Raw genomic sequence first — 26,336 nt, 5'->3', positions numbered from 1 at the left:
CGCCAATTATGTGAATGTACGTGGTCAGATAACAGAGTTATACGCTAACATATCCATAGAAACCCTATTCTAGGGCAGCTTTAGTCAGCCACCCACCATTTATAGTCTGGCACTAGATGGCAGCTGATTTTAATACTGAATAATCTTAAACACATGACCTACTTTGGAAAATTATTCCCGAGGTGGGCACTGGTGGGCATCATGACTAAAACCTTAGGTAAAATTTATGCATATGATCGAATTGGCATTACAAAATACACTAAGAAAATATGCAGCTAACTAGAATTCCACAACACGCTGAAACACTGTTTTTAATGAATATTAAGCTATTACCTTCTCCTTCAAAATCCACTATAATATTTAGCTATACGTATTAGTTTCGCGATATTTTGAATATATTTACTTGCACTTAATATATATTGTTACGGAATTAGGTTTAACTAATCTCCGTGTAGACGTTGTTTTATTCCCCAGTACGATTTGTACCAAATAAAACAGGGTTCGTTTTAGATTACGTTTCTACAATGCTTTATTTACTTTATTACACTTATTCAGAACCGACTTTAATTACAAGCACACAGCAAGTCTCTAGTTAGCACGCAGCTACTCTTTTACCGATCTGTTCAGTTCAACGCTTAAAACACAACTCAACTCAATGTTGCCATTCGTAACTCTATTTATACCCAAAATCTCCTTGGTCTAGAAATATCTAGAACATATGGCAACCTCTCGAATCTGTGCAGCGAACACACAGACGCACATTCGCACTAAGCGAACAACCATACTCACATACATACAAGTAGCCAAGCACAGTAATGACGTAATTACAACAACAAACAACTACACGAAATACAAGAAGTAGGAACTAACGATAATTACATTATTATGGCAAAACAAACAAAAGAACATTAACAAAAGGTAATGTAACGACTAGAATGATGAAGAGAGTTCTACATGGTAGTTGTTGTTGCTTAAATAAAGTAACTGCGTAATACAAACTTTACGTTATAATTCAAATTTTTAAATTAACGGAAATAAAACTAAACTAACATAAACCTATCAGTTACATTCGTAACAATATGTTGTACTCACAACAAAAAATATTAGTCAAATGTTCAGACTTTTGAATCTATTCTTAAGAAAATCGCGTTCGAATGAAACAAATATTAATATATTTTTAACAAGGTCCATGTCATAGCTGTCAGAGTTGCCAGATGTTGTACCAAAATTTTGACATTAATTTTTTATTTTTGGCCAATGCACGATGGGGCCAATGACAGGTTTTCGAGGCAACAAATCACTGGGGCAAGCTAGACCTTCCAAATTTCGTACAGATGTTTATAATGGGCTTAGAAACTAATATGCCAAATTTGGTTCATCTCGGTCCATATATACATATAGCTGCCGTATATATGTTCGCCCGATTTTAAGCGATTGATGGACCAAACACGCAAATTCTGCCCAATTTTTATGCGATTTGGAAAATACCACGGAATTAGGACTACAAATAAGTTTGTTAAGTTATATTGAAATCGGTTCAGATTTTGATATTGCTCCAATATATATTTTCGCCCGATTTTAGGTATTCGGTGCACCAATCCCGCTATGTACAGTGTTGGTCACAGAATTAGCACACCCCGTTGGGGCAAAATGATTTCAGTCGGCTAAGAGTTTTGATAGGGCAAATTGAAATATTTTCGTAAACAAAATCCTTTTCTATAATGTATTTAACATATTTTTTGGTTTTTGGAAAATAAAAGTTTTGTGAAGACGCCCAAATTTTCAAGGGGTCATATAATTAGCACACCCTACGATTTTTAATTTAATTCAATTAATATACAAAAGTTAATTGATATTGAAGTTAATTCATATTCAAAACGTATTGCACAAATCATTTTTTGAAAGAAAAAATAATTTATCACCCCGGAATCTCAAAATATATCCCAATAGCGGACCATTTCTCGTAATGAACACTTAAACGTCAGAAAGTGGCCGAAACTTTAAAAACAAATGTACAATTGGATCTGAAATTATTGGAATTGTTAACCGATTACCGAAATTTAATTATAAAGTACAAAAATTTTCAAAAAGTGTTTAATGTGGATGATTCATTCAAGAAAAATTTTCGATTTGTATGGGGTTTATAGAAAAAAGATCAATAAAATGCACCCTTATGTGAAGAAGGATCGACTTATAACACCATTTGTAATTCAAAATTATACGTCTGAATAACACCAAAGACCTATCATTACAAAACAGCCAACCAAGCACTAGATGAACACGTAGCACATGGGTATGTTTAATGGTATAACCCCTTTCTGACCATAATGGATTGTGAGGTTTGCTGAAATTGGTTAAAATCCCTGAAAGTAAGCATATATTATTCAAGATAAATGTTTTCTGGATTATTGATTTTAAATTTAATCGGTTTAACCTCCGGGAAATATATTTTCTTGCGGTCTTACTAGACTATCTCCCATTTGCCTTTTGTTTAAAAAATTATTGAAATTTGCGTAGGTACCATAGAGATGAACATAGGTTTATCGTGGCATACACCACAACATATCGGTAAAATTCAGTCCAGATGGATAATTATTTATAAAATCAATAGCTCAAAGCATCATATTCCAGTTTTTTGATGAAAATGTTTGTGTCAAACGGACTTTGCAGATGCAAACTGCTGGTGGGTACATCCCACTATTCGCAAAATTTACAAAGATGAACAAGAATATGATGTTTTATTTGATGTTTCTATGAACTACTTGCCTCAATGAACTCGTTTACATGTGAGAAAATCGATAAAAACACTAAAAAAATGAAATTTCCATCAGTCCTTGGGACCCAAGGTGTACCCCATATAACTCCCTTCTGACACTGAAATTTCGGAGACTGGTGGAGAGTATAACTAGCAGACTGGAACTTATTCCCAAACGAAAGGGATTTAAAACTTAATATGGACTATAATATTGAAACTATATCACAATATTAGTGATTCTTTTAAGGTGTGCTAATTACGTGTCCAGTGAATTTAGGACATTTTTTACATTTTTTGAGGTTATTCAAATTGACAGTTATGATTCAGTTTCTGTATTGCGTTGTATTCTTTAAGCATACTACTGAGAATATATTAGTACAAATACTTTATTAAATACAACTACTTTTGAAGGTATTTTAGGCAAAATAAATGTTGGTAGTGGGGTGTGCTAATTGTATGACCAACACTGTATGCCCAATCTTGATGAAATTTGAAATGTGTGACGGATTTTGGTCCAAAAACATTTTTGGTAAATCATATTGAAATCGGTTCAGAATTGGATATAGCTCCCATATATATGTTCGCCCGATTTCAGGAAAATGATTGACCAAGCATGCAAATTCCATCAAATTACAATAACATTTGGAAAATGTTACGGAATTCGGACTACAAATAAGTTTGTCAAGTTATATTGAAATCGGTTCAGACATAGAAATAGCTCCCCTATATACATATGTTCAAATTTCATGCTTTTGTCTGTGCTTTGTTATAAGTTAATAAAAAAGGTTCCAAATTTTTCCGAAATCCAATTGGTAACATTAATGGGTTTCCGATTATTCGCCAACCAAAACATAAAAATTTCCATATTTTTAAGTATTACGACATCTGAAATCAGATTTTTATGAAAAGGCGCAGATAGGCGCAGCTAATTTTTTCACAAAATGATAGTACACATTAATACCTTTCACCACATATATATAATATCCTAGATCTACCTAGATCTCAAAAGTTATACTCCAGAGAACACATGGATAACAAAGCAACATACTCCAAAAAAAACATAACATCTTAACTCAAAAATACACTTACCACACATAACATTTTTATTATTTGGTTACACTATCTTATTTTACATACCCATTGAAGAGCTTTCCATGTTTAAAAAATATAAAAATGTTGAAATGTTCTTTTTGGCGCCTAAAATGCTTTCACTACTTATTTATAATGAATGTCGGAAAATTATGCATAAGAAAATATGTCACCATTGCCAGATCAGTATGTCGCTATGTGATGTTACCAGATTGATTTATATTTTTATTTTTAGTGATTCAGAGTGTTGGCAATCGAAATCCGTTAGTATTTTTTTCAAATTGTTCACTTCAAAAATTGACTTTTTGCCTCGAAAACCTGCTATTGGCCCCATCGTGCAATGGGTGGATCCACTGTGCTAAGGTAAGTTTACATTTACGAAATCCACTCGATTTCAACTGTCAATTCCATTGCATAAACGTCAAATGAAATCCAATGGATTTCAGATGAGATTTTATTTGACGTACATATATGCAAAGGAATTGACAGTTGAAATCGAGTGGATTTCGCTAATGTAAACCAAACACTACATTCAACTTGCTGCATCAAAACCATGGTACAATAAGAAAGGTAGATGCATCGGCGAATTGCTACAACAAAGCAACTTTTTTTGTAATGTAAACTGTCAACATTTTCGCCAAATGGTCTCTTGTTGTCTCTTTTTATCGCTTGTGTTTGCCTATAAAATGTAGACATGCTATCTCTTACTTACCGAATCATATCGCTCATTTACTCAAAGAGTGGCATAACTCAAAAAATGCGTTTTCTGAGTTAGCATTTTCTATTTTTTCTACGACTTCTACCTTATGTTGTGTCAAATTTTCATGCTGATATCTTTAAGAATCGACGAGTTACAGCTCATTTACTACGAGTTTCGTATAATTCAACACAAAAGTTTTTTGAGTCTTTGAAACACTAAAACACTTTAAATCATGCTTGGTCTTGCACAGAAATTTAGCACTGATATCTGGCTAGCTGTTTGCAAAATATGGTCCAAGTATTTATTTAAGTTTTTGTGTAATAATCTTTTTAAGTTGGGAAGGCAAATTTCAATAGCCAACTTAAAACGCGTTTTTCTCGAAACTTGATTTTTTGAGATGTGCCACTCTTTGAGTAAAGGAGCGATATGGTTTTTTTGTTTTGATTTTTCATGGAGAATTCCTAGTTTTTTGACGTTTTAGATTCGATCAGCTGTGCTGAGGCATCTACCTTTCTAATTGTACCATGATCAAAACAAATACCCAAACGTCAAAACAACCATATAATTCACTTATTCTGCGTTCTGATTGGTTACATAAATTTGACGCGAAGTTCATATGCCGAGGCGAATTGTTTTATTTTTCGCCTTGTTTACAAATTTTCACATTTTACATTACAAAAAGTTGATTTTTTGTAGCAATTCGTCGATGCATCTACCTTGGTAATTGAGCCATGGGTGATTCTGTTTTGATTCTGCTCTTTATCGTCCATTTTGCCATTCTCCCCCGTTTCTTCTTTTACGGCGGTGGTGTTTGAGGTTGGCTTTGTATTGTACTCTGTTCGTCTGTTAGTTGGCGGTAGTAACTCGTGTTTAGCATTTTAACCAGAAAGCATTTAAATTAAAAAATAGATATGAGTTTTTTGATAAAGCAAGCTGGAGCCCTGGTAAATAACAAACGGACTATCTGCATTTTGCTTATATTAACATAAATAAACTTTTTACTAACAAATAGATGCGGTCCACATTGCTAAAACAAACACCGGCATTAAATCGCTTGTACTCCAACGAACCCCCCGCAAGAACAGAGAAAAGTAAGAACAAAGAATAATAAATATTCTTTGAAAACAGCCAATGATTTATATTATATTTTTTTATTAAGCCATTAATACCATTACTCTGTTGGGACGTGTTGGAGCTGATCCCCAGTTGCGTGGAAGCGCCGAACATCCGGTAGTCACATTTTCTGTTGCCACTCACACAAATTACAAGTATGGATATGGTTTTTATGTAATTGTATTTAAGTCACTTAAATTTCCTCTTAATTCCAGATATGAAAATGGTGATTGGGCCCAAAGAACTGACTGGCATCGCGTTGTTGTATTTAAACCAAATTTACGTGAAACAGTAATGCAGTATCTGAAGAAAGGTCAAAGAGCCATGGTACAAGGAAAAGTCACTTATGGTGAAATAACTGATCAACAAGGCAACCAAAAGACTAGCACGAGTGTTATAGCTGATGATGTAATTTTCTTCCGGGAAACTGCATAGGATGTCCCGCTTTATCATTAACTAGGCTAGGAATCATAGAAACATCAAATGTTTCGTCATTCATCAATTTATACAGCATACATGCATGCGTACATTCACACATGTATTTCATAAAAATTACATCCGAGGTGTATAAAGTGTAAAATATAGTTATATATTTAAAATACAAATGTTAACACAAGTTACTATGGTCTTGTAATTTAGTAGGAACCTCTGAAGAGTTACGTTTAGTTGCCATTGGTTTGCGTAGAACATTTTCGTTCCATTTTAGAAAATTATTTATAACAAAACATTTGTCCATAATCGAATCCATATTTCTGTCTGTATTGCAAAGAGTTTCTTTATGGCAATTCAAAATACGAAAAATCTGAAAGCAAGAGGTGAGGAGCTATATTTAGAGGATATTGAATAAAAGATTTGTTGGAAGTAGACAAATAAAGATGACTTTAAATGAACGAGATTAGGTAAAATGTTCATTAAAGAACTACATATTAAATTAGGAAAAAGGCCAAAATTTAATGCGTGAATTTTCTTAAAAAAATATGTTTTACGTATAAAGTGTTATTCAATTTCCTTTGGACCCCGCGTGACTAGTTTTTTTTTACGCGACGGATCTAATGGACCCTTCCCCGTTCGAATGCATCCATTAAAATACGCTTCTACCGATAACTTTCTTTCGCTCTTCGTGTTGCTAATGAATGCAGTGTTGCTCTGTATCTCGCTTTTCTCTTCTGTAGCTTTACGACACTCCTGATCTTACCATAAATTTTTAGGTGGAGGTCGTAGAATATATCCTTGGTCTGTTCATCTTTCTCTTCGGTCGGAGCATGGGCGCAGATGAGACTGATGTTAAAAAACTTTGCTTTTATACGGATTGTGGCAATTCTCTCATCAACCGGAGTGAAACTGGATACCAGATTTTTAAGCCTCCGGTTTACCATAAATCCAACACCTCTCATGATTCGTTTTATGGCAGCTATAATACATTGCGTAATCGTTTGTGATCTTTACGTCTGCCCGATTCCATCTCACTTCCTGTAAGGCGATAATATCAGCAACTGCACCTACTCTGTAGAGTGTCCTGACATTCCAGATTGCAGATCATGGTCCTTAATACGTTTGCGGGGTCGTAAACTTTAGAAGGATTTGTTTTTCTTTGTTTTTCATAGTAAGCTGTTTTGACGGGGTGAGTTATTAGCCCAACGCCCAACCGAAGTTTTTATCGTTCTTATGGGTGAACGTGCGGCTGGTGACACCACGGGGAGGTCAGTTTCCACTTGAGATGAAAGAGGGACCAAGATAAGTCCAGGGCTTTGTCACGTTATAGCCGGCCAAGACCGTTCCTTGGTATCATTCATCCCCTACGTCACCCATACACACCATTGCACTATAAGTAATTTGAAGAAGTTTTTAGGCAAAGAGTCGATTTTTGAATTTTTAATGACGGCAAAATATAGGGACATGTAACTTGCTTTCAAAAATATTAAAAACTCGCGGTATAATTAGTAGTCAAAGTCAATATTTAGAAGGCAAAATAAAAATATTAAACAAGTAAAAAAGTATTAAGTTCGGCCGGGCCGAACTTTTCATACCCTCCACCATGAAAAATTCATTTCTGTCCCCAACTTTAAGTGAGTACCTTAAAATGTCAGATAATGTACATAAAATGAAGCATTCGGGAGGCCCTTTGGTGCCTATATCTAACTGTTGACAATTTTTGGTGGGCTAGAAATTGGGAGGTACTGTTATATAGGGGTTATAATAAAACATGGGCCTATGTTGACAGTTTTTGAAGGGAGCCTTTAATTTCAAATAACTCTTAATTCGGTTAAAAAAATTAGGTAGATTCCTCAAAATATCGAAAATCGGTACATAACGTGGGAACTTCAAATGTCATTAACATCTACTTCGGAGGTATCTGTGCTATACGAAAATATGAACTTAAATGAACAATTTTTGTTGCAGAATTTTTGTTGACTTTTAAATTTCAAATTACAGAAAGTTCGTCCAAAAATAAAGCTAAGGTACGGAAAATCGGGAGGTTTGTTTTGGGGCTATACAAAAACATGGACCTACGTTCGGTTAAACATTTTAAGTAAAATCCTCAAAGTACCGAAAATCGGGAAGTATCGTTATATTGGGGCTACGTTGAGAATTGTTGATGCAGATGTGTGGTGACCACTACAACCTTCAAGTGTCAAATTACAGTTAGTTCTGTTAAAAATTGTCGCTAAAATTGCCAAATTACTGAAAATTGGGAGTACCGTTACATGGGAGCTATATCCGAACATGGACCTATGTTGACAATTTTTGATGGAGAGGTGTTGTGACCACTAAGAACTTCAAATGTCAAATTACTGCTAGTTCGGTTTAATATTGTAGCTAAAATCATCAAATTACTGAAAATTGGGAGGTACCGTTATATGGGGGCTTTCTTGACAATTTTTGGTGGAGAGGTGTGGTGACCACTAAGAATTTCAAATGTGAAATGTTCAAATTACAGATAATTCGGTTAAAACTTGTTGGTAAAATTCTCAAAATACCTGAAATCGGGCTGTAACGTTATAAGGGGGCTATTCCAAAACATGGAGCTATGTCCACTAGTTATATAAGTTTATTGACATTTAAGAACCCTACATGTCAATTGATAGCTAAATCGGTCTGAAAATGTAGATAAAAACGTCAAAATGCCGTAAATCGGGGGTACCGTTATATGGGGGCTATACCAAAACGTGGACCTAGGTCCACAACTTTTGTTATATAAGTTTAGTTACACTTATGAACCCTAAATGTCAAATTATGCCGTAAATCGGGGGTACCGTTATATGGAGGCTATACCAAAACGTGGACCTAGGTCCACAACTTTTGTTATATAAGTTTAGTTACACTTAAGAACCCTAAATGACAAATTATAGCTATATCGGTCTGAAAATGTAGCTAAAAACGTCAAAATACAGTAAATCGGGGGGTACCGTTATATGTGGGCTGTACCAAAACGTGGACCTATGTCCACAAGTTTTGTCACATAAGTTTATTGTCATTTAAGAACTTCAAATGTCAAATTATAGCTTCATCGGTCTGAAAATGTAGCTAAAAACGTCAAAATACCGTAAATCGGGGGTACTGTTATATGGGGGCTATACCAAAACGTGGACCTATGTCCACAACTTTTGTTATATAAGTTTAGTGATACTTAAGAACCCTAAATGTCAAATTATAGCTAAATCGGTCTGAAAATGTAGCCACAAATTTTGTTATATAAGTTTATTGACACTTAAGAACCCTAAATGTCAAATTATAGCCAAATCGGTCTGAAAATGTAGCTAAAACCGTCAAAATACCGTAAATCGGGGGGTACCGTTATATGGGGGCTATACCAAAACGTGGACCTATGTCCACAACTTTTGTTATATAAGATTATTGACATCTAAGAACCCCAAGTGTCAAATTATAGCTACATCGGTCTGAAAATGTAGCTAAAAACGTCAAAATACCGCAAATCGGGGGGTACCGTTATATGGGGGCTATACCAAAACGTGGACCTATGTCCACAACTTCTAATATATAAGTTTATTAACACTTAAGAACCCTTAATGTCAAATTATAGCAACATCGGTCTGATAATGTAGCTAAAACCGTCAAAATACCGTAAATCGGGGGGTACCGTTATATGGGGGCTATACCAAAACGTGGACCTATGTCGACAACTTTTTTTATATAAGTTTATTGACATTTGAGAACCCTAAATGTCAAATGTTAGCTACTTAGGTCTGAAAATGTAGCTAAAAACGTCAAAATAACGTAAATCGGGGGGTACCGTTATATGGGGGCTATACCAAAACGTGGACCTATGCCCACAAGTGTTGTTATATATGTTTATTGACACTTAAGAACCCTAAATGTCAAATTATAGCCAAATCGGTCTGAAAATGCAGCTAAAACCGTCAAAATACCGTAAATCGGGGGGTACCGTTATATGGGGGCTATACCAAAACGTGGACCTATGTCCACAACTTCTAATATATAAGTTTATTAACACTTAAGAACCCTTAATGTCAAATTATAGCAACTTCGGTCTGATAATGTAGCTAAAAACGTCAAAATACCGTATATCGGGAGGTACCGTTATATGGGGGCTATACCAAAACGTGGACCTATGTCCACAGCTTTTGTTATATAAGTTTATTGATACTTATGAACCCTAAATATCAAATTATAGCTAAATCGGTCTGAAAATGTAGCTAAAAAAGTAAAAATACCGCAAATCGGGGGGTACCGTTATATGGGGGCTATACCAAAACGTGGACCTATGTCCACAAGTTTTGTTATATATGTTAACTGACACTTAAGAACCCTAAATGTCAAATTATAGCCAAATCGGTCTGAAAATGTAGCTAAAAACGTCAAAATACCGTAAATCGGGGGGTACCGTTATATGGGAGCTATACCAAAACGTGGACCGATATAGCCCATCATCGAACTTGACCTGCCTGCAAACAAAAGACGCATTTTCCCAAAATTTCAGCGTCCTATCTCCATTTTTGTGGATGCTAGAGTGATTACCACAGACGGACGGACGGACGGACGGACGGACGGACGTGCTCAGATCGACTTAGAATTTTACCCTGATCAAGAATATATATACTTTATAGGGTCGCAAATGAGTATTTCAATGCGTTACAAACGGAAAAACAAACTTAATATACCCTCCATACTATGGTGGAGGGTATAAAAAGATAAAAACTCAGAGCAGAATTTTAACGTAATTTGTAAGAGTTTGGTAGTAACCATAACCATATATGTACATGATATTCAGTACAATGGTGGCAGTGTGTACTTTCTGCTTTAAGATATAATTTTCGTTAAAATGTTTGTTACTGAGCAAAAAATCGGCATATTGAATGCAACCTAAGATTTTTTACAAAATTATAGTTTGTACAAAAGTGTCCAACTTTGTCTGAAATTCTACAACCGGAAATACCTTCAGAAAAGGATTCTGAATCAGCTTCATAATATACCAAGCTGCGTCCACTTTATGCTAAAAAGACATTTTTTTAAAGAAATATTCTCCATGTGATGTTAAAATGGACAAACGTGTCGTTGTCAACATTTTTGTTAATAATAACTGTAATACGTCTAAATTGAGATCCTGTTTACACGATTTATTTGGTCCTTTTAAACATATAATATTTATAAAAGTCTCTTCGTTAATCATCTTTTTTAACATGTCAATGTTTTGGTTTTAACCGTGGTCATTGGAATGAATAAATTAAGTAAAATGTGTTCGTTATATCCGGAGTTTGTTATAAACGTGCTCGTAGGTAAAATTATTATTTCAGTAGTGAGATTCTGTAACTCATTTTTGCTGTTACCGACAAAAATCGGTAAAATTAAATCACAAAATTATATAATTAAATCAAATTATTAATTATCGAAATTATAAGCAATTTAATTTTACCGACAATTATCGATAACAGCAAAAATGAGTTACAGATTCCCACTACTGCTTACTTTTAAATATTATTGGTCTGTTCCTTTACTTTTGAAAGTGGTAAAACCGGCAAAAGTAGCAAAAGTTGTAAACTGCTCTCATATGAATTGTATGGTGTCTGAAGTAAAGGAACGCTTTTCGAGTAAAAAGTGGTAAAAATTGAAGATTCTTGCACGTAAAGGAACAGAGCTTATATGTTAAAATGTTTTAAAAAGTGATCAAATTCGTCGATAACGGTATGTGCTCAGTAGTGATATTCTCTAAAGCGGCGCATACACTATAAAATGTTGATGTCAATATTTGTAAGTAGTATGTAAATTTTCCAAATTTAGAGAATGTGTGTTTGAATTTTATGGAGTATCAAAATAGTTTTGATTTTCAAAATGAAACCCAGTTAATGGTTCATTTTCAAAATAGCCAAAAAGCAAATTTGAAAAACAGAACAATGTGCTTTTGAAGAAATAAAAAATGTTAAGTTCATTAATTTTTTGAGGAAAATTTTAAGTTTTCGGTTGCAGATTGAACACTGATTGAATCCTTTGCTACACACTTATCAAAACTAGGAAGGAAAATATGAATAAAAGTTGGCAACACTGTTGCTATCGGTAGGACCATGGTACAATAAGAAAGGTAGATGCATCGGCGAATTGCTACAACAAAGCAACTTTTTTTGTAATGCAAACTGTCAAAATTTTCGCCAAATGTACTCTTGTTGTCTATTTTTATCGCTTGTGTTTGTCTATAAAGTGTAGACATGCTATCTCTTACTTACCGAATCATATGGGTTGTTTTTTGTTAATTTTTCTCGTTTAGAGTTAAGCTTGATGATCTGAAATTATTTGCAAGTGAAAAAGGAAAGCCAAGGACTCGAACCCACATAGTCACCAAATTACGTTACCTGTAGTGGGATTCTGTAACTCATGGGCGATTCCGTACAGCGAGGCGAGTCGTGTCGCGTTGCCAAATGCAATTTTTCGATTCCGTATGGCAATATCGCCTGACGTCGTCAAATTTTGTCGCCGAAATGTTCATTTTCCGGCGACAACAAATTAGCTGTCGCCGTACATTTTTACTAACGAATAAAAATAAAATAAAAAAAAAATAAAAATAACTTGTTATCGACGATTATTTTCTATCGCTGTACGTAGTGCATTTTTTAAATTTTGTCACAGAGACGATAGACGACGCGACATGACTCGCCTCGCTGTACGGAATCGGCCCATCATTTTTGCTGTTATCGATAATTGTCGGTAAAATTACATCGCAAAATTATGACTAAAAACATAAAGAAAAGTTGGCATCACTGTTTGTGTCGGTGGAGGCTAGCGACTACTTTTTATTCATCGTTAACTTACCGAAAAATTTCGTTAATTATCAAAATTATAAGCATTTTAATTTTACCGACAATTATCGATAACAGCAAAAATGAGTTACAGAATCCCACTACTGGTTTCATTGGTGGTAAAGCAAATCTTCGGACGTATCGACTATGTAATGGCTTCTCTGTCCTAGAACTTATCGATTTTCAAATGCAAATGTGTTTTTTTATGGGTTTTTGTTTTGATTTTTCATGGCGAATTCATAGTTTTTTTGACGTTTTAGATTCGATCAGCTGGGCTGAGGCATCTACCTTTCTAATTGTACCATGGGTAGGACTTAGCGACAACTTTATTTTGGTTGCTAACTTACCGAAAAATTTCGTTAATTACCGAAATTAATAACATTCTTATTTTACCGAATTTTGTCGATAACAAAAAAATGCGATAGAGAATCCCACTACAGAAGCAGACTTGTAAATACCCAGTTGTTCAATAAATAGCAATTGTCTACTTTGACATAGGCATGTAACTAGTTAGTCATTGATCCTAGTTACTTTACACCCAAAAATGGCACACAAACTGGCCTATAGCCTGCTTTTGTCACTGGAAATGGGCTTCCCTGCCTATCATATCAATTCACTAGTTACAGGTAATGCGGCGTGTAATATATTGATTATTTTATAGACTACCGATGGATAGTGTAATCGACAATGTTTCTCTCTTGTAATATTTTTTTCAAAATTATTTCTTTTTTAACAAAATAGAAAAAATGTTCTGTCATTTTGTTTATTCGTAATTTCAAAAACTTATTGATGCGTTTGTTGTGAAAAAATTGAACATGCAAAAAGAACGTTCTACGAGCTAAATCATAGAAAGGAAGAATAATTTAAGAAGAATATTTATGGTAAGTATTGATACATATCTTGACACAATTCACTATCGCGTAATTTCATTAAACTTCTATACATTTTATTCCAGGAACTTTTGAATGATCTGAAGAACCCACGAGAAAAACATTCCAAGGACCAAATAAACATAAGTCGCTGTATCAAGTAGTCATACACTAGTTCCAGTATCAAGGATCAAGATATATATGTATACAAGATTGTATTGTCCTTTGTAAAATATATTCACTCCTTGTAATAAAATAAATCAATAAATTTCTGACTACCGAATTGACTGGTTACTGGTAATGCAGTGAAGGGACAATTAGGTTTTCCAAGACTATCGATTTGACTGGTTACTGGTAATGCAATGAAGAGACGATTGCCTCTCACACGACTATCATATTGGGTGGTTACTGGTAATGCAGTGGGGGACAATAGACCCCTTCCTATGACATCCCCATGTTAAATTCACCAGTCTGTAGCATTGCGAGTAGATTGGGTGGTAACTAGGGGTGTTTACCAGTAGCCAGCAAAATTGCTAGGTATTCCCTAGTTACCCGAACAACTGGGTACTAACAAATTGTGGGAAATTCTACTAGAGGGGTGATATTTTTTATTCCTTTAATCTTATATGGGAACGAAAATCTTTGTTCGTTATAAACGCAGTTTCTTATAACCGATGTTCGCTATAACCGAACTCCACTGTATAATTATTTTTAGTCCACTTTTGTATATATGTAAATCATTAAAAAAGTACAAAATGCCTATAAGTTCACCGTTATTTATTTTTGCCTATAGTGCATTGTCATATTGTCTTTTTAGGAGCTCTCAATATGGATCTATAAGCTATACATATATGCGTCTGAACATTTTATCTCGCGTATAGGAACTCCAAAAACCAATTTCTGAACTCATTCTGCTCTGTTTTAAAGATTTTAGTAGTTATTTTTTAAAATTTAAAGATAAGAAAACTCAGATTTCTTTACAAATAATAAGTAATACATACATATATCAACAAAATTGCCAAGGTGTATCTAGACTGGAATATGTATAATGTGTTAGGATTTTACAAAGCAACTCGCGTTTGTGAAATCAGCCGATGTTTACAATTTTACTCACCGTATCATAGAAAGTCTCCTTTTTTACATCAAAATACTTTAAAACTTCTTCCATGCCCAAAGATAAATCATACATTTGTAATATTTGCAATGACGTCTTCAGTAATAAATCCATGCACATTTCTCGGTCGGTTTTTTGACTTATTCCACGACCACTGCATATATCACAACGAGGTGATTTTTCCATGTTCGCAACTGCTCTATTACATTTGATAAAATCGCATTCAATTATCTGTAGTTCTTTTTCGATGTTTTCTACATACGACTCAAGTAATTTCATACAAATATCTATTTGGATTAACTAGAAAATAGGACAATTTATTCAATGATCTCATTTTTCGTGTTCATCTTATCCTACCTTATTTTCATTTGTGCTTATATGGCTATAGCAATCATTTACAAACTCAGCTTTTCTTAGAAATTCCTGTTGAATTGATTCAAACTCCGATATAATGCTTTTAGAGAAAATATCTAGTTGCAGAAAAGTTAGCGGTTCAAAATTCTTATAAAAATCTACACAAAATTTTGACATTTTTTAAGTGATTTTGGAGAATTTATATTTTCAATGGCACCTTTGTGGAAGTTAACCCAATGATTACACATGCAAATTACTTGCAGACAGTTGTGTATACATATTATAGTCGAAACTTCAATTTTTTCGTACTGAGACTTGCTTGCAAGTTACTTTCAAAGCGCTTACATTGATTACTGACAAGGAAATTTTATCGGCAGTGAGGTTGTTAGTTGGTGTGGCAGTGAATATGTGTGAGTGTATTGGTATTTTTTGAACTGTCACTTGCATGTGTAAACGGGGGGTAAGACACTCATGCACAGTGGCCAATTTTACGAACAACCTGGCCAAAACTGTAAAAAGTCCCAATTTACATTAGGCGAGTTTACTTGCGGCAATTGTCATTTTGTAGGAGAGAGAGATGAGGCATATGGTAACCCTTTGCCTCTCAGCACCCTCTCTCACCTACAAACTGACAATTGCCGCAAGTAAACTCGCCTAATGTAAATTGGGACAAAGCTACGTTTTCGGGTCGATGGTTTACCCAATGTTTACACATGCAAGTAACTTACAGACAGTTGTGTATACATATTATAGTCGAAACTTCAATTTTTTCGAACTGAGACTTGCATGTGTAAACGTTCGGAAAAAATTTGATGTTACCCCCCGTTTACACATGCAAGTGACAGTTCGAAAAATACCAATACACTCACAACAAATTCACTGCCACACCAACTAACCCAGCAAAATTTTATGGAAGTGGTTCCATGAGATGCCATGGTTTCACTGGATCTTTTGCATTCGTTCAAATGAAGTCGTGAAAGATCCGATCTTTTCATTAGCATTTAAACCCATGCGAAGGAAGTCGTGAAAGATCCGATCTTTTCATCAGCATTTGAATCATTTTTACAGATCACTACAAAAAAAAAAAAAAAAAAACAAGTCGATTTGTACATCCCTACATGTAGCGACATCGAAACAAAAGAGTATACATTTCCAAAAATTTTGTTATAAAATTACAAGTTAAATGTAGGTTCACGAACTAGAAATTCTTAAAGGAGTGCTGTTGGAGTCCATGTCGAAATCTGAACTGGTGATGAGAAGATAATAGAAAAGCTTTTGTAAGATGAAACAAAATCAGTGGCTGAGAGTGGACGAAGTAAACTCTGTTGCGGTGCAGCGGCGGTGTTTAGACTGCCACAGCTGGGACAGCCGTAAGTCAAGTTTCTCACTTAAATTTACAACCTGTCGCTTGTCAAATACATGGTTCCCGAAGTCTGGAAAATAGGTCAGCTACTGAAGCCCGAAAAGGATGCCAGCAAAGGTGAATCTTACAGGCCGATTTTGTCGCCCGTAGCAAGGACCCTTGTGGCTTTAGTTCTTCCACCATCAGAAATAACTTTCCAGTTGCCGATCAATAGCATAGGATCCATAAGCAGCTCCATATTAGCCGAAGACTCACTCAGAGCAAGCTGTGCGATAGAACAGTGATAGTGACACTTGATTTAGCAAAGCCATTTGATATTGTCAAGCACCCTCCTTGTTTGATGTCATCGAGCAGGCTACGCATTGTCCAAGTTTGAAACGTTGGATAATAAATTTTAAGTGTGGATGACAGTAGTACGTAGAATTTAGGATCAAGAAGTCCAAGACCCGTAGAGTGAAGAAAACCTCTTCTGAATTCCAAACGCTGCAGACGGCATTGAGATCGTAACGTATGCGAATGATTGTACTTTCTTGGCGTCAGGTGCCTTCCCTGACGACATTTGTGAAAGACTGAGGTCCTTTTTGTCTGATCTTACCATTTTTTTCCACGCGAGGAATATGCAAATACCAGCCAATAAATCTAGGGCCTCTCCGTTCACTACCTGGGCGGCCGAGTTGGGAACAATAGAGTTGAATGTCATGGTCGATGATAGCAGAATTCAGACCACAGACCCAGGCAGCCAGGGGGTCTTCATAAATAACTATAAGAGAAGTCTAACGTTACAAGAGAACCTCGATCAACAAGCCTTTCAACCAGGTTTAAGTAGCATTCACACGAATGCAGTCGCAGTAATTCCTTTGAATTAATAAAATAAAAAAATTAAAATCATTTTTCAATAGAGCATTTTCCATTTTCCAAACAAGACGTGAAAATTACATGCCAAAGGGTTGGTGCAAATGACATGCCAAAGATTAGTGAAAATGCTATTCTTGGGAATTGGTTAAGATGACATGCCAAAGGATTGGTATAGATGCCATTCCAAAGAATTGTTGAAGATGCCATTCCATCAAGTTAGCAAAGATGACATGCTTAGGATCTAAAAATGAATTGCATCTTTAGAGGGTCACGCACTTGTAAAAAGAATGAGTGAAGATGCTGAAAAAATGACATTCCATTTCACTTGCACCCATTCTTGAATAGCATCCTTGGCATCGAACATTTTGCTGGGTAACAACCTCACTGGCGACAAAATTTCATTGTCAGTAATCAATGTAAGTGCTTTGAAAGTAACATGAAATTTTTCCGAACGTTTTCACATGTAAGTCTCAGTTCGAAAAAATTGAAGTTTCGACTCAAGGTCTAGTATAAGGTCGGCCAATAAGCCCAGCTGACTATTATGTTTGATGTCAAAAACATTATTGTGATTTAAAATACAAAGGAACTAAAATCACAATAATGTAAAATCGATTATGTTTGTTGTCAAATGTTGTTAACAGAACTCTGAATGGCCAACTGTATAAACTGTGTTTCGACTATAATATGTATACACAACTGTCTGTAAGTTACTTGCATGTGTAATCATTGGGTTAGGTTTCTCCCAAGTAACCGTTTGACCCAAAATTTCCTTAATGCTCGTGCTATTAGTAAGCAATGCACGTGCTTTTAATGTGATCATACACAGCGGGCATGCAGGACAGCATTTGTAATGGTATTAGCAAGTTTTGAAGTATTTGTCTATGTATGTGTGAGTATTTGATGCAGGATAGAAATCAAAACAATTTTTATTTTAGAAATAAATGAATTTTGTTTATTTTCGAAGTAATAAACAAACAGTTTTTGAAAATAAGTCTTATGTCAGACTATGAAAATTTGCATTAACATGAAAATGAGTTTATTGGTAAGAGGTACGAAGGGGGTGAAACTCTGTACACGAGGTTCTGTAATCTGAAATTATTCTTTGGGCCATTATTAATATATGTTCTTTTACTATCTGATGGATTTCAAAACGCAAAATAAACCAATTTGGAGGCATTAAAAATATAATTTTTACATTGAAAGTTAATTTTATGAAGCACCTCCTTGAAATTCGATCATCACTTTTAACTTAAAGTTCACCGGAACGCTATAAATCTGTTCGGTAAATCCAAAATATAACAAAAGAAGACTTATAATAATGGGGGTAACTGTTTAAATTCGTAACTCTCAAACCAATGCAAAGCAATGAAAATGTCAAAATTTTCATATGATATCATATATGAAAATTTAAAGAGTTGGTTTAAGAGTTGGTTTACATTTACGAAATCCATTCGATTTCAACTGTCAATTCCATTGGTTAAACGTCAAATGAAATCCAATGGATTTCAGATGAGATTTCATTTGACGTTTGAGCTATGGAATTGACAGTTGAAATCGAATGGATTTCGTAAATGTAAACCTAGCATAATACGTCTAAAGATCAGCTTTACCACCCGTGAAACGTAGCGTGATGGTTGGATGAGTGGGACTTCGGTAGACTCATAATTTTTCATTGTATCTCTTAGGTTAGGGAAGCTCAACTCGAAAGAGAATTAATTAATTAAATAAAAAATTCACTATAAATAACCTTCGCCTTAATAAGGCAAAAATAAAATAATGTCAGTATGAGCCAGGCTGGGATTCGAACCTGGGTCTCCGACAACTGAGTGTCAAGGTTGCCGGCGTCTTAGCGTTCTGAGCCACCATCATCTTGTCAAAACTCTAGTGGACAATAATTGATAATCAAAAATCTTCTGATATAGAAGAACAATTACTAATGACGTAGGAATAAAACTTACCATAGTATTTGTGAACATTGAAAAATAGGATTACCAAGCAGGACTATAGGAAAAGTTTGGAGTTTCAATTAACTGACATAATTTCGCATATGAATTTATCTAATGAAGTGCGATATATATACTAGTAACCAAGCATTGCTTTCGTCTGCCACAAAAAAACAACATCCTAATACGCCTGAAGATCGGCTTTACCACCCGTGAAACGTAGCGTAATGGTTGGATGAGTGGGATTTCGGTAGACTCCTAATTTTTCAATGTATCTCTTAGGTCATGAAAGCTCAACTCGAAAGATAATTAACTAATTAAATAAAAAATTCACTATAAATGACCTTCGCCTTAATAAGGCAGAAATAAGAAAATTTTCATAGTCTGGCATAAGGGTAAATATATGATGCTCTGTTTCAGAACCTGCAAGAAGCTACTATTTTTTACTACGATTGCATTTTTTCCTTTATGTCAACGGAAAAATAGTAAAAATTAGTAGATTCTTGCAGTTCTGGAACAGACCAATTGTTTGTGAGAAAAGTAAAAAAGAAAATGAAAACTTCAACCAAAAATCGTGTTTAGGACGAAAATTTATCATTTTATATGGATTGAAGGATTGCCATACACTATTCAATCGCACACGTTTCATCAACAGCAACAGTTTGGCAGTAAATGTATGGGCCGCATAATAATAATCAAAACTGTTTTGATTTCAAAATTAACCATTCATCAGACTGGTGAATCGTGTTTATTTTCAAATTGTCAATACACAATTTTTAAAGCTTCCACTCATTACCAGAACGCTTAGTTTTTTTAACAATCAAATATCAATTTCCTCTATTTATAGTGAACCACTTTGTCTTCATCTCATCAACAAGTGCAATCAAATCCGAATTGAATTCGGCGTATTCCTACTATTTGATTCGATGGATTATTCATTTTTGATGCGAGTTGCATAATGTTGTTAATATACATATGTATATCTTTTATATTTGTTATAAGATAGTTAGGCTGCAGGTACCGAACAGTGGTACCACTTGTATGGAAAATAAATAGTTCTAATCTAGCTACCGCCTCGAAGTTTTAAACATAGGTTTAAAATAAACACGTGCAATGGTATAACTGTTTGTATCAACAAAACAGATATATCATATACATAACAGATATAATATGATATAAATGTGGGAATGAGTGTAACAGTTATGATATTGTTTGGGTTGTGTATACTCACAATAACATAACTGTTAGAAACAGTTCTGTGTTGTATATGAACGAGTGAGAACTTTATTTGCTTTTTCGTTCTCAAGTATCTGTTGTACAACAGATATTTTTCAAATACTACAGATACCAACAGATACTATAGGCTTGTGTGAATAACTTCTAAGGAAAATGTTGTAAACAAATGGAATTTTTCCAATTTTTTTTTTTTTGTGGAAAAGGACATGAACTTTTACAACTGAACTCACCAATTTGAATATTTTTCTGGTTTCAGTGAGTGGAATGTACGAGGGCTACAATAAAAGTTTCCGCTCTAAACATGTAAACGCGGATATTTATCAAAAATAGTTTTATTATACTCCAAAGAATTCTCCAGCTTGATTTATACACTTTTTCACGCGCTCAAACCAATTGTTGAAGAGTTTTTGGTGTTTTTTTAAACTAGATTTAAAATACCTTGTTACCCTTTAAAATTATTGTATTGTGGATTAAAGAGAGAGGGAGATACAGTAAGTACTTATTGTATGCTCTTAATGTAAAACAAAAATAAAATAAAACATTTCAGCCTTTTGAAGTAAAAATAAAACAAGCAATATTTAATCAATCTTTGGATGAAACAATAAAACAACTCATATTATTATTTAAATCAAAATGTTTATGTTATATTAGAAATAGTTGAGTATTGATAAATTTAATAATTGTTATTGTTATAAGATTAATCATGTTCATAAGTAAAACAAAATAATTCAGGCTTTTAAAGTATAAATATGAAAAGCAAATAAAGTTGATCTTGAGATGGACGAGTAACATAAACACAATAATTAATTGATAACATTAATAATAAATCAAATTATTGATTTTAAGGTAGAAATGGAAAAAGTATTATTTTCAGGACAATTATAACAAAATTGGAATTCGATCCTTGAATGACAAATATAAATAAATAAAAGGGTTCCATTTATTACTATCAAAAGTTTGATTTTAACACAGAACATAACATAATTAGAAAAATACAAATATTTTATTGCAAAAATATTAGTTAAATGAAATCAGTCTTTAGAATTTACATTTCGTCGGTGTCATGCTTAAGTGTTCCATACGCCATTTTTGACTTTTTGAGATACAGGTGGTTTCCAAGGTTTTCCGGTATCCTCTTTCTAAATTTCTAGTCGGCTTTCTCCTATCTGATCTAGTTTCCGAGATATCCACGCACTTACACGAAAGCTTAAACATTTTGCAGTTATGAATTTAATGTTTTAAAAACTTACAAGTTTTAAAACACATTTCAAAAATCAGAACTTTAATTTTCGATTTATAAGTATTTTATTTATAGAGTCAAAGGTGGAAAATTTTTTTGTCACTTTGTTCCATGTGATTTACAATATTTCATATTTGTGCCATAAGTGTGGATATGGAACAAATCGACAAAAATTCTTTTTTTAAAAAATCTCTATAACTTTTATATTCCAATACATATTCCTCTCTATTTTTGCAAACATGTTTTATATACTATTTTTAATATTACAAGTCAAAAATACAAATATTTTCTTTAGTCAGCTCCACGCGGTTGTGACGCAAAACATTAAAAAGCGATTATCTCAAAACGGGCAAATGGCGTATGGAACACTTAAGCATGACACCGACGATTTATAAATAAAATTTCATTAAAAGATTTTCCATTGCATCTTAGTTTGGATCTTTTATCTGAGATAGGGGTCCTAGCAATGGAAGTGTTTTTAGCTTTTGTAAACACAAAATAACCGAATTGGCCGTCAAATAGGACTAATATCATCAATATTTCATAAAGTGATTTATATGGGGCTGTACAAAAACGTTGACATGCTTTTTAGGTGAATATCATTATTATGTGACTTTCAGGATCGAGATATCTTATACAGAATTTGATGGCCTTTGTCTTTTGCTTTAGTCACTTTTTGGTAAGGCCTACCGTTTTTGAGATATATCAAAACAAACTTAAAATGTGACCTGTGACCATGAATAAGTTTCTTTGCACGCATGGGATCGACAGAGAATTTTAGGACTTTATTTTAACAACAAATGTTCATCTCCACCAAATTCAGCTCTGTGGGAATTTTTCTATTTCAATTCCTATTTTGTTTGGGCTACATACAATAAGTACTTATTGTATCACACCAATATCCATTTATATCAGTTTGTACAAACCAGATATAAACAAATATGTTCCTTTTTTCTGTCTATACCAACTCATATCATACTTGTTTGAAAAAAGTATCAGTATCAACTTGTAACTGAAACTACATTCTACATATCCATACTCACTCAATGTTGAAAAATGTCGAAACTGATATATTCAGTTGTATCCATGCAGGTGTTTAGTTTAAAACGAACCAAAAAGATAGAAAAAAAAAATAGTGGAAGTAGGTCCACATTTGGGTATAGCCCCATATAAAGGTACCTCCCTGTTTTCGATATTTTGACTATTTAAGTCAACTTTTCCAACCGATTTGGCGGTAATGTTGCATTTGATTTCTGAGTGAACAAAAACCTCCTTGCTGAAAGTGTTCAAAATAGTTCCAAATTTAGGTATAGCTCTCCTATAAACCTATAAGAAGAAAACTTTCCGAGTGGCGGATGGGAACTAGAGACTTTCCCCTTCCAACATTAGTAAAACTCAACATAAATTTAAAGTAATTATTTAAAAATATCCCAGAGAAGGTCATTTACAAAGAATTTATTTTTAAGAAATGTAGAAACCTATTTATAAACATTTGCATTTTTACGTTAACGCAAATCACAACTTGTTCGACTTAACTTGACATATTAGTTGTGTCTTTTTACTTTTTCAGTAATAATTATACAGTAACTTCTTTTCAGAGAGTTATAGCCCGTTTCCACGGTACGTCGTTCGTTCTCTATTCGTTGTTCGACCCATAACTACGAATAAATTACTTATTTCCCCACACAAATTTCTATGAACGAACGACGATTTTTCTACGTTGTTCAATTAGAAATACTCTCTGAACGACAAATAAGTATGTCCCATCCCTAACAAATGAGAGAATTTATCGAAAAAAATAATTATGACATGTCTAAATTCAAAATCGAAAAATTTGTTGAAAACACAAAAAACTTTAGAAAAAAGATGAATGAAAATTAATGAACCTAACATTTTATATAGATGCAGAAGGAAGATGGTTGTGTTTCCTTCTTGATTCCAAACACATTTCTTGTCCATTAGTTCAAAATCGCGTAAAAAAATCAGAAACAAAAAGGAAACAAATAACTGAAAGACTGTATACACAAACATTGTTTTGACCTGTCTCTCTCTCTCTTTAATTTTGAAAATAGAAACATATAAAAATATATTGAAAATACAAAATTATTCAGAATTTATGGAAAAAATGAATGAAATGTGTGTAGTTAAATATAGAAGATACATTTGAAGGAAAGTCTATTGCTTTTCCTATACATTTAATGTATATTTTATGTGTTTTCGGTTCAAATTTTCGTGAAAACAAGGAAACAAAACTGAAGGCAATTTTGTTTATGTTTCTGTTAATTACGAATGGTGTCGTGGAAACGGGTTAATTCGTGTACGTCGTTCGACAGGCGAACAACGTAATTGAAACGCTCGTGTGAACATGACATAAGAGAGATTTTACTCTTTGATACGAAAATAGAGAAAAAAGTAAAAAGACAGCATTTAAATAGTAAACTTTAGCAAGGTGCCAATGTTTGAAAGAAAAAGTAAAGCAATAAAGCAATGAAAAAGTTCTTAAATTTTAAGCAAAATAAATAAAAAAGTAATATATTAATAAAATAATCAAAAAATATAGCTGAATCGTAATATTTATAGTATTTTTTCCACAAAAATCAGATAAACATTGAGCAGATGACTAGAAACAGCAGATCGAAATTCCTAAATGTTGCTGGGAAAAATTCTTTCAGCAACTTTTAGCAATTTCTCAGCAAACAACTGTCAAAATTGTTCTCTCACTTCGCTCTCTTTTACCGAACTTTAAAGACGCGTGCATGACTGATTTAGTAACATTGCGTAATAATTATCACGTAAAAAGGCACACCTATTATCTCTGTAAATTGACAAAAATAATACTGGATGTTAATAATTTGAAATGTTTAGAGAAAACTTATTCGATTTTTGTCCACGGTCGAAACCACAGTGGGTAAGTAAGAAATGTGCAACTTGTTTTGTCGAGAATTACGACAGTTGTTTTTTGTCAGATTTTCGCACGCTTTTAACAATCTGCCTCTTCAATTTCTTTTAAAACAAAAGTATATATTTATTTTCAATCTAGTGATTTCTAAACTTATATTTCTTGTTTTATATTATTAATGGCCGAATTCGTAGCAGGATTTATAGAGTGTATTAAGTAAAGCTCATTCGGCTTTGTAGAATGGCATTAACTGATACTCGGTCCACAGTTAAAATAGAACCTCTCCGAAGAGTTTAGTAACAAGAGAGGTTTTAGACAAGGAGACGGCCTTTCGTGTGATTTATTCAACATGCAGCTGGAAAAGGATATACGAGATGTGAAGGTCAAAATAAGTGGCACAATATATACAAACAGTCATATGTTACTTGCTTATGCCGATAACATTGACATCATGGGTCGATCGGTAAAGGAAGTAACTGTAGTGCGATTCTCTAACTCATTTTTTTAGTTACCGACAAAAATCGGTAATATTAACAAGTGAGAAAAGGCTATAGTCGGTACGGGGCCGACTATGTGATACCCTACACCACTACCTCTGTGCATAATCTTTTCACTCGAAAACATTTCTTTTAGGGAGATACGAAAGTTTTCACCTATCTGTCTTTTATACCAAATGACTTAAGGCGAACTGAATCAAAATAATTATAATTTAATTTTATATCGCTGTGAGAAAATTTCGTGATGATCATATCAAAATTCCGACCTGTAGTATGATAACAGAAAAAGTGAAAAAAAGGGATATATTAGGGATGTACTATTGCGATATCTCTATTATTTGACCACCTACGCCAACCTACTTTGCATAATTTAAAAGATGGGATTTTCTACATTCTTAGTCAGGCTTTGCTTTTAGATGGTCCCCAACCAAAGGTGTGATATTCGTCGTTATTATTAAAATCGCAAAAATGAAATGTTGGGTTCTATTAGCGACTATTACGATATCTTCGTTGTTTGACCACCTACGTTACATCGTTGTAAAGATGATATTTTCTACTTTACTTGCCAGGTTTTGCTTTTTATATACCCCTTATAGACGCTGGCATATTTGTTTTGGAATAAAATGTTGACTTTTTCTCCAAATAAATTTTTTGCTCATTCCGACCCCTAAATATTATCCGACTAAAATCAATAGGCTTCTTCCTCTGTGAGACCTCCACTAACCCTCGAAATTTCGTGACGATCCGATCAAAATTGCGACCTGTAGCGTGATTTCCAAAAAAATTGAAAAATGGGATTTTTACAAACTATTGCGATATCTCCGTTATTTGGTCACCTACGCCGACCTAGTTTGCATCATTGTAAAAATGGCATCTTCTATTTTCATAGTCAGGCTTTGCTTTTGGAAAGTCCCCAACCAAAGCTGTGATATTCGTCATTATAATTAAAACCGCAAAAATGAAATTTTGGGTTTTATTTGCGACTATTGTGATATCTTCGTTGTTTGACCACCTACGAGAACCTAGTTTACATCATTAGAA

General features: G+C 33.9%; 2 protein-coding genes across 6 annotated transcripts in view; one reads left to right on the top strand and one right to left on the bottom strand.

Moving 5' to 3' along the window:
- Positions 1 to 15,513, bottom strand: part of LOC141389614 (uncharacterized) — a 136,851-nt gene extending 121,338 nt beyond the window's left edge. For 4 of the 5 annotated variants that reach the window (XR_012409126.1, XR_012409127.1, XR_012409128.1 and 1 more), the window contains exons 1-2: positions 15,266 to 15,513; positions 14,909 to 15,208 (exon numbers count right to left, since the gene is read on the bottom strand). Coding sequence is in view for 1 of the 5 variants with exons in the window: in XM_073961415.1 (XP_073817516.1) it covers positions 14,909 to 15,208; positions 15,266 to 15,439 (474 nt within the window). In the remaining 4 variants the exon portion in view is untranslated. Of the gene's footprint in view, positions 1 to 6,343; positions 6,460 to 14,908; positions 15,209 to 15,265 lie in introns of those variants that run through there. The other variant, XR_012409129.1, reaches the window with a different exon arrangement.
- On the top strand, positions 5,350 to 6,273 carry mtSSB (mitochondrial single stranded DNA-binding protein). Its single transcript, XM_073961448.1, has 4 exons — positions 5,350 to 5,488; positions 5,557 to 5,635; positions 5,704 to 5,812; positions 5,873 to 6,273. Exons 1-4 carry the CDS (start codon positions 5,456 to 5,458, stop codon positions 6,090 to 6,092), a joined length of 441 nt encoding a protein of 146 aa, XP_073817549.1. The 5' UTR covers positions 5,350 to 5,455; the 3' UTR covers positions 6,093 to 6,273.
- Positions 15,514 to 26,336: the final 10,823 nt, after the last annotated feature.

This window comes from Musca autumnalis, unplaced genomic scaffold (assembly GCF_047663935.1).
Source record: "Musca autumnalis isolate F117 unplaced genomic scaffold, ASM4766393v1 scaffold_1, whole genome shotgun sequence".
NCBI lineage: Eukaryota > Metazoa > Arthropoda > Insecta > Diptera > Muscidae > Musca > Musca autumnalis.
This window is presented reverse-complemented; position numbering and strand designations above follow the sequence as displayed.

What these genes read in the sequence shown, in the direction of transcription:
- mtSSB (XM_073961448.1), top strand. Translation starts at nt 5,456, where the DNA reads ATGAGTTTTTTGATAAAGCAAGCTGGAGCCCTG. An exon ending in TAAAGCAAGCTGGAGCCCTG is followed by an intron (nt 5,489 to 5,556) that starts GTAAATAACAAA and finishes ACTAACAAATAG; the next exon opens with ATGCGGTCCACATTGCTAAA. An exon ending in CCCCGCAAGAACAGAGAAAA is followed by an intron (nt 5,636 to 5,703) that starts GTAAGAACAAAG and finishes TTTTTTATTAAG; the next exon opens with CCATTAATACCATTACTCTG.